The sequence below is a fragment of the Musca vetustissima genome, unplaced genomic scaffold (genome assembly GCF_032173495.1).
Source record: "Musca vetustissima isolate MV318-11 ecotype Yass unplaced genomic scaffold, APGP_CSIRO_Mvet_v1 utg1698, whole genome shotgun sequence".
NCBI classification, from domain to species: Eukaryota; Metazoa; Arthropoda; class Insecta; order Diptera; family Muscidae; genus Musca; species Musca vetustissima.
The window spans coordinates 1-9,302 of NW_026875477.1; the positions used below are offsets into that span (position 1 = coordinate 1).

Below are 9,302 nucleotides of genomic sequence, written 5' to 3' on the forward strand. Positions count from 1 at the left end.
AAATAGTTTTGAATATTAAAATAATGTTTTTTTCTTTTTAGTTCCCTGTTGGTCGTATCCATCGTCATCTGAAGAGTCGTACAACATCGCATGGACGCGTGGGTGCCACCGCCGCTGTTTATTCTGCTGCCATTCTGGAATATTTAACAGCAGAAGTAAGTAGTTGAGCACATAAAGAAATAGAATCAAACATTAGTACAGCCCTCCATGTTGTAAGCCACTTCATGTGAAACACAACATGGAAAAATGCTATGCTCTTTGGCTGGCGACTGCTTAGAATCAAATACAGTTTTCCTAGTTTTTCTTTTGGCCGCTGCTGTTGTTGTATATTGTGTATGATGCCTTTACGCGCCAAATGATTTAGTTGTTGTGTGTACGTCGTTTCCTATCTTTTTTCTCTTTTCCTCCTTTTGACACAACAATCCGTTGATGGGCGCAACACAGCAGCATAATTATCACATTGACGACGACGAAGAAGAGTGTGTTTTGTAATGACTATTTTTGTTGTTTTTGTAGTTGTGTATATGTATATATGCTGTACACTGGCTGTTTTATGTTTTCATAGGTTTTGTGTCGGGGTTTGGCCTGACTGCTGCCTGCCTGCTTAACTGACAGATGGTGGTCCCTTGTTTTGTTCTTTCGTTCGTTATGTTTTGTGGCGTCATTTGCCCGCCATTTTTGTATAAATGTTTTGTGTGTGCGTAATTTTTTGTTATACGAGCATAGAGTTGCCAACTTTATTGCGTATGATATTTAGGCGAATTTCAATGTTCGAGGATTTTCAAAATATTTTTAGTCAATAATAATAACAAAATAGTTTTTTTTTTTTGTGTTTCTATTAGAATTTGATTATATAGATAATCGCACTATTATAATTGTACTTGGCTCTTCTAAACCATCTACGCGCTCTTGCCTTTCTTAGCACTAGTCGATGCTGCCAAGAATCTCGTTCTGATTCTCATTAGTTATTAGTTATTCCTGATACCATTCAACATCCCAGTCTTTTTCCTCCAATGGTGATTAATTAAGAAGTCTCTAAAACGCTATTGGGGTAGTTCCTTGTGAACTTTCGAATGAATTGGAGATTCGACAGTCGCCTACCTTCTGTCTTTGTCTAGCTGTTACTGGTACTGGTGATTCATCCATCTTAAGGACGGGAGTCTCAGTATCCGCTTCAACAGCCAACTGCCTGAGTAATCTTGCCGCATCACAACAGGCCATGGAGATTGAGTGCGGGTCCTTAACCTCGCCAGGGTTTACATCCTTAGTCATCAACTGGGAGAACGCACCTTGCTTCGGAGGAGACTTCAGGATCGCAACCGTGTTTGTCACCGTAGTGGTAATCACTGTTGTTGCAATTCGTAGTTTAAATTCGGCTACATAGAATGTGCTGTTGGTGAGGGATTAAGATCAACCATGGCATAGTCTCTTACCATGGCAAGGACTTGGCAGCTAAGCTTGAATAAATTTGTTGAGAGGCCCAGGTATCAACAAGGCTCCATTCTAATAGTCGGGACCCTGACTGCAAACCTTAGAACGCTAATGGGCACGAGGTCGCATGACATAACAGTGTTGGGGGGTCACTTTGAGAGATAGTGACCCAAAACTTTGAGATGGTTATTTTGGGGCGCCATTTTCGCCTCGTCAGCTTAGGGATCATAGGCACTCGGTCATTTCCTCTGAGACTCTCTCCCTGAGCCTGCTAATTGTCCGCGATTGTTTATTTGTTATTCACAGCTACCCAATGAATAGTATTGGGCTTCCCACTATCCGCAACCTGTGGACGCATCCGTTAGCATTCAGCTTTGCTCCCCGAAGGCGGTATATACCTTACATAGGTCAAAGAAAAGATTTTATAAGGTGTTAAATCACTTTATCAGGGCGAGCGTTTTCAGAGATAATACGATTCGGTAAAATTTCCGATAAGTTGCGCCGAAAAGTTGACTTTCATCCAATTTCGAACATAAAAATCGAAAATCTTCTCCAATAATTGTAACTTTTGGTCCAATCTCATTTTCGATAAGGTTGGATCCATCCACCGGACCATAAACAAATCAGGCCTTTAAGATGGAGAGACTTCTTAACCTTAATAATCGGGTTTTCCAAACTCCCGATGACAAATTTTGTTTGTTGACTAAGTTACTGACTGAATGAGTCAGAAGACCCAAGTCTTGATCCAAAATATATTGTAATGGTGTTCGTAGAAAGTGTCAAATTACCAAAACAGACGAGAAATGACATAAAAATTCATAAATTCATAAAAACTTTGGGATATATCAGCAATATTCCTAGTTCTTTATTTTTCCCATCGATTACTTGTCCCAAACACTTAATTTTTTCATCACATTCTGTTTTGCGAGTTTTATGCGGTTTCACGACCTCTAAACGTTTTCCCATTTTTAATAGTGAATTTGTCAAAGAAGAAAACTTCATAAGTGGCAGCTTACAAAATATAGCGAAACCTTTTAAATTTCTATGTTTATACAAATTTTTAACTAATTTTTTCAATTTTTTTACAGGTTTTGGAATTGGCCGGTAATGCATCAAAAGATTTAAAAGTCAAACGTATCACTCCCCGTCATTTGCAATTAGCCATTCGTGGTGATGAAGAATTGGACAGTCTTATCAAAGCAACCATTGCCGGTGGTGGTGTCATACCACACATTCACAAATCTCTGATTGGCAAAAAAGAAGACAACGTACAAGAGCCGCAAAGAAAAAATACCGTTATTTTATCGCAAGGGTATTAATATTTTAATTTTTCATTTACATATATTTTTTTAATTTTTATTTCTATTGCTAATAATTATATAATGATAAAAATAATATAAACCTTACAAAAAAACGTAAAATAATAAATTTTATAAATTCTCCTTTTTTCATTATATTAAAACAAAAGAACACCACACAAACAACAAACAATATAACATACAATAAGCTTTTGTAATTTCAATATATTATATTTGGTTTATATAAAATACAAGTATGCTTTAAATCTGCCATGATTTTTTGAAAAATAGCTGCCCCTTTCGATTCTTATTATTACAAAACCACAAAACAAAATGATTCTCTGTTTCCATTTGTTTTCTTTTTTTCTTAACTTTTTTTCGGCAAAATTATGAAGTTCGTTCTTCTTGATTTAATTATATAAACAAAATATTTAAATGAAACAAAACTGTTTTTACGTTACAAGTAATAAGTAAAATTGCAAAAACAAAAAAGGAAGGAAAACAAATTGTTTAAATAATTAAATTTAAAAAACAAAGAAGATTTACAAATAATCATAAAAACAAATAAAAATTACAAAATTGACTACCTTTAGATAAAAACCTTAAAATGAATTGTTTTATTTGTGTTAAAAAAATGAATTGGTTTCTCTATCTTTTGGTTGTGCGAAAATTATATAAAAAATAAGAAAATGAAAAATATTTAGATGATTTGGGTAGGTAGAATTATATATACAGTCAATATGGTTTATAACTACATATCGGTTAAAGACATGTTATACACAATCACTTTAATTTATATCGCCAGCCAGCCAATTTCGTCGATCTCATCATCGTAATTTTAAGGGATTTTGATTTGGGTGTAGATTTCTTGGTGCGGAAATACATATATACATTTTTTCGCTCTTCTGAACCAGGACTCGCAGCGAATTTCTTCACATTTTCACTTTCCCATTATTCGAATGTAAAATGATCCGCTTTGGGGAAAAATTAGTTATTCTGGATTACAAGGAGTGGGAGAAGGTGATGACATTTTGTGCGAAATTTTTCGCTAATATTTTTTCTTTCGTGTGCATGATTTGAAGGGCAAAATAAAGGAGGAGGAGCATATAAAATAATAGACCACTTTAAGAATGTGGGGGAATAAAATATCGAAATTAAATAAAAAGGCACACAAGTATATAGTGAAATAATAAACTGGGAATTAATTTAATTCAATGATTCAACTTTATTAAATCTGAATTTATTAAAAAAACCTTCTGTTAAATTTCAAATTTCAGGGTTAGGTTTTTTTGGGGAATATGTCTCGATAATATCTGTCGTCTGCGAACCAACTCGAACAAGCTCATAAGCGCTGTTTCATTTGCTATAAGCTAAACGTTCATTTCGTTCCATTTCGTATTTTCAAAAGTATGGGATTGAATTTCGACATCTGTCAAACTAAGCTGTTAGACCAATTTTTTCTTTTAAGTTGAGAGCCTGACATTGAGGAAAATCTATCGGTCAACTATCTAACAACGCTTTCACAATTTCGCAAGAATTTCATTTATCACCTGAAGCCAGAGCAAAGGTAGGGGTACCTCTGTTGACAATTTTCCTGCAAGAATGGAGGAATATTTTGTATTAACGGGTGCCAAGATCAATTCCATCTTGGCGCTATAGCTGCTCTATATCGATGAAGGCTGCCAACGTAAAATTGCAGCTCTTCAAATGGATAGATTCCAGTTAGAAGACATTATTAAAGGTTTCTCCATATCGTGGAAGACTGCTAACGTAAAATTGGAGTATTCAAAATATTTCTCAACCTCTTCGTGTAAGGCTATATTGCCTCAGAGTAGGTGTACTTTGGATTAATTGGTCTACATTATGAAGAAGGACAAATTCGTCATAGCTCACGTTTCTGAGTAATTGCGTGATGATTTTTTTACTGTTAACTCCAAAGTTAGGTTAGGTTGAGAAGAAGTCCAACAAAAGGACATACACTTAAGCCTGTGAGTTGCCTGTTGTGTGCTCAGGAGAAGGATGTAGATTTGGATTCTTCTAGAAATTATGTTTAATTTCAGATATAGATATAGTTCCCATATATATTTTCGTCCGATTTAATGTAAATGATTTAATGATTTAAATTGATTTATATAATTTTGTCCCATTGTAGGAAGCAACTCTATATCTGACCAAATTAAAAATTTGGTGTAGGTTGTTTATGGATCCAATTTCATTTTACTGGTCCTTCAAAAATGTATGTTAGGATTCCTCTCTTGAATATACCCAATGTGGTGAAGGGTATCATATATTCGGACCTGTCGAACTTTACTACTTTCTTCACTGGTTTTAATATTTGTTTTCTGCTATTGCAGGTTATTTTTTGTCTTCAGCCGAATCAAACGAGAAATATTTTTTTAAACATATCCCCTTTCTAATCAGTGTCCTTGTATGTATTTTTGTGGTATAAAGTATAGATTACGAAGACGTGTCGGATTCGTCTAAAATATTTACCATAAATATATCTTCTCATACAGAATTTTCCTCCAGATCATGAGCTCGATTAATAGTAAAAAAAAATTATAATTACAAAAATTATAATTAAAAAAAACAAATTTTTTATATATTAGTTATACAAAAAAGAAATCTACATATAATTATATTTTATTTGAAATAAGTATTACAAAATTTTTGGCATTGAACACGTATGTGTGTATGTTCACAAATCTCATTGATTAGTTGTTTTTTTAATTGTTCTTAGAATACACTGGTCCAACGAAGAATCAGTGGTAGTAGTTGTTGTTTTTGTTGTGATTGTACAACTTCCGTTGTCGCCGCCTGATGGCACAACACTTAACCCAATAAATGAGGCACAGTTTTTTGAATATCATCACAACGTTCATTGAGGTCAGACTGTGATAAGAAAATTCATGGAGAGAGAAAGAGAGAGGATGGAACAGAAACAAAAACAAAAATGTGTTGATTAAACAAAAATCGAAAATAATTAATTTCACATTGATAAACTTACGGGATCCAAGCCAAGACATGCTCCCCATTCCACCAAGGTGATACGATGATCTTTGTTGGGATCACACGATTCCAAGAATGGAGCAATGCAATGTTCCAAACTCATGAGTGGAGCACGAATGGGGAAAAGTTCATGACGGGATACTGAACGATCAGTGTCACCATCCAAATCGCACCATTTCCATACGGCAGCATTGGCCCAACGGCGAGTCATATTCGTTTCAGCTTCCAATTCCATTTGCATATAATGTTCGGTAAGTTCATCACGTTCGGCCAAATCACGCATAACGTTGAACAGCCAATCACGTACACGCCTGGGGAAATCTTTCATTTCTTCTTCGGTACATTCTTTCAATTCGTGGCATTCGCCGTAGTAGTCAATGTGCAAGTGAGTATTTTCGGGATTCAAACAGCCCGGATCTTTGGTGTCACACAAACAACGTTGCTGATAGACGGAGCAATCCGAGGGCCAGGTTTCGTTTTTGTTGGTGCAGACGCGACGGCGAGCATCAATTTCTTCAGGGCATTCGGGGATGCAGATACACTTGGCCGTAACACCTTCCAAATGGCAAACACGACCAGCACCACAGTGCATTTTTTCACAGGGATCGACTGCAAACCACAATGATTGAGTTTTTTTAAATCATATTCCGAATACGGAAATCTAATTTTTTAAATTATACATACTTTCAATGACAGGATTCAAAATGTTGTTGGTATCAGCTGCCAATTTGGAGGCAATTTCATTTTCACGTTCAACATCTTTGTTCTGCAGGGAAGAGGGAGAAATAGATTTTTTGGAACAATTAATTAAATGTTTTCATTTTTTTTTTTAATTGCACAACTCACCAAATTCTTCTCTTCCAACTGCCTCAATAATTCCTCTTCACTTTCGTCCAATTCCAAATTGAGCAATTCCTCCAATAAATCCTCCGTATCCAACTCTTCAACTTCGGCACGGACATGACCAAGGCAGGCCACCAAGCCCAATAATAAGAGCAGAGACCACTTCATGCTTCTGAAATAGAATATTTAATAAACATGAATCGTTTATTGTCAATCTATGTTGGTCTTAAATTGTAATATTGAGCCGACCGAGGAGTATTAGCTGATAAGAGTTGAGAATTGATTCTCATTTTTTTATTTCTGGTGCGTTCTCATTTTCTCTTGGCTTAAGTCTTTGTGATTAGTTCTCCGATGAAATACAAAGTAGTTCTTTAATACAGGGGGCGGAGTAAGAGGATTCTCAGAATTAATATTAGATGACCTTAGCTTGGCACAGAGAATATTTCAAAATTTATTTCAAAATTGATAACACATATTGGAAATTGTTGTTGCTTACTCTTTTTTATTAAATGTGAATGAGAATGGAGATAAACAAATCATTGACTTAAGAACAAAAAAAAAAAAAAAATAATTAAATACGGCTTAGAATGGGGACAAAGAAAAATGTGGACCTTTGAATAGTTATAATTTAATTTTTATAAAGATAATTTTGGGGGGAGAGACTAACACTCTCTTGGTGGTATTGTCTGCAAGCGCGTTTTTAAAATAAATTCGCTGAAATTTGGTACAATGGGTTCTTTTTGAGTACCAAATTTCTTCACTAAAAATTATAAATATAGGTCCATTTTTTCGGGTACGCCCCATATAAAGGCACCCCCAATTTTATGTATTTTGGGGCTCTTAAGCGTTCCCTTAATGTAAATGGTGTTTCAAATTTCCTATATATCTTTCGATTTGCACGAAATTTGGCATTTCGTACTGAATTAAGTCTAGAATGATATAGCTCCCACGAACTCGGTGCACCGAGTGACACGAACTTTTGCACAATGTATCGAATTGAAACTAGAATGACGTTATTGCGTTTTGTTGAAAATTCTGCAGATGCAGACACAGCTTTCATATATATTTCAAACGAGATCAAATTGAGATTAAATTTTGAAGAGTGTAGCCAACCGAATAGCGTGTATCAAGTTTGTTCTAAATCGATTTTCATAGATTGCTCAAAGGAAATGAAATTTAGCAGAGATTCTAGAAAGGCATATGCTATGCTACTTTCCTTACTGGTTTAAAACTGGATTACTTCAGAAAATATATTTATTATTTTAAGACCGGATTTTTTTTAAGATTTTTTAAATGTGTTGGATGTGTTTTTTTATTTTGAAAAAAGTTTTGAAAAATTTGTTAAGACCCATGAATTTTTGATTGTGTTTCTAGTTCATAGTTTTATGAAGAATTGACTTTTGACTTTTAAAACTATTACAACCTGGACATTTTGATATGGATAAATCATCTTCTCGGTTATTACATGCCGTCTTTATTTTTCTAATAATTGGGAACCCTGTAATGCCACGAACATTGACGATTAAACCCATCGCATAAAATCTCTTATATGTAAAAGTAATGCATACATAAAATAATAAAAAAGAATAATTCTTTAAACCCTTACGACATTTTGTCGATAAATTTCCCTTCAAATATGCATGCACAAAAAACTACCCCTAATTAACAATTGTTAGACGGACGTTTCGTTGCTGATCTTTTGTCAAATGTTTTTTCTCACGATCCATCTAAAAAGAAAGGCCGTTTCTTTAAGGGATTTCTTTTTAATCTTATGATTTTAAAGCATTAATGCTGTTGGTACAGCTGCCGAGAGTGTACCACATTTATTACTGTTTTAATTTATTTTTACAAGCTATTGTCAATTTTTAAAAAGGAAGAAAATGGGATAAAGAACAGAAATCAGTGAGTGAAAATTGCTATGCACCTTTCCCTTAATGGGCCAATAAATCATGCGATACTTTGTTATTATCTATGCCTGCTTCTTGGAAGGAATAGAAACAAATTGGAGAGATTTTTTTTTTAAATAAATTGTCTTTGTTTGGTTAGGTCTAAGTATGTGCTACTACCCGGAAGCGTAGCAAATTCGCTAGTAAGGCAAAGGAATAAAACGGCTAGCTAAATTAAATTTGATAAGATAGGGTTAGAATCGTTAAGTGGACCAATGCCGATGTTGTGAATAATAATGGGAGTATAACACATCAGGATGGTTATAATGGCAACCACGATATTCATTTAATTCTTGGGACGAGATATGGGAAACTATGGAATTTGGTATCATATTTTTATTAAATGAAAAGTTTATGGCATGTATTAATCTGGGGTATAAAGAAAATTGCCAACGAACTTTTACTGTAGAGGTTTGTAGCAGGCGACATCGAGTTTACCGACCCATCCCATGCTTGTGCTACAAGTCGACATGCAGCAAACTAGACAAGGTACAAAGAGCCGCCTCGATTCAAGTAACTGGAGCCGCGAGGAGCATCCTACAAGCAGCTCTGAACGCAATGCAGAACTTAAGGCCTCTGGGTCTCAGCATTAAGTGTCAGGCAGCGCGTAGTGTCCTAAGCCGACTATGATACCCTTCACCACATGTCTATTAAATCAGACGAAAATATATATTGGAGCTATATCTGTATCTGAAACGATTTTCACGAAACTTGGCACACAGCATTCTAGACATAAATACCTTCGCTATGCCAAATTTCGTGCATATCGAAAGAT

General features: G+C 35.0%; 2 protein-coding genes across 2 annotated transcripts; one reads left to right on the forward strand and one right to left on the reverse strand.

Annotated features, from left to right (window-relative positions):
• Nucleotides 1-41: 41 nt before the first annotated feature.
• Nucleotides 42-2,863, forward strand: LOC133337963 (histone H2A.v-like; the record flags this gene model as incomplete). The annotated part of the gene is made up of 2 exons (XM_061546161.1): nucleotides 42-155; nucleotides 2,520-2,863. Coding segments are annotated over 2 exons (345 nt in total), but the record flags the coding sequence as incomplete, so codon positions are not given.
• A 2,643-nt stretch (nucleotides 2,864-5,506) lies between these two features.
• On the reverse strand, nucleotides 5,507-6,773 carry LOC133337962 (SPARC). The gene is made up of 4 exons (XM_061546160.1): nucleotides 6,585-6,773; nucleotides 6,423-6,504; nucleotides 5,737-6,347; nucleotides 5,507-5,621 (listed from the first exon to the last, which is right to left on the reverse strand). The coding sequence occupies exons 1-4, from the start codon at nucleotides 6,747-6,749 to the stop codon at nucleotides 5,562-5,564; spliced, it is 918 nt and encodes a 305-aa protein (XP_061402144.1). The 5' UTR covers nucleotides 6,750-6,773; the 3' UTR covers nucleotides 5,507-5,561.
• Nucleotides 6,774-9,302: the final 2,529 nt, after the last annotated feature.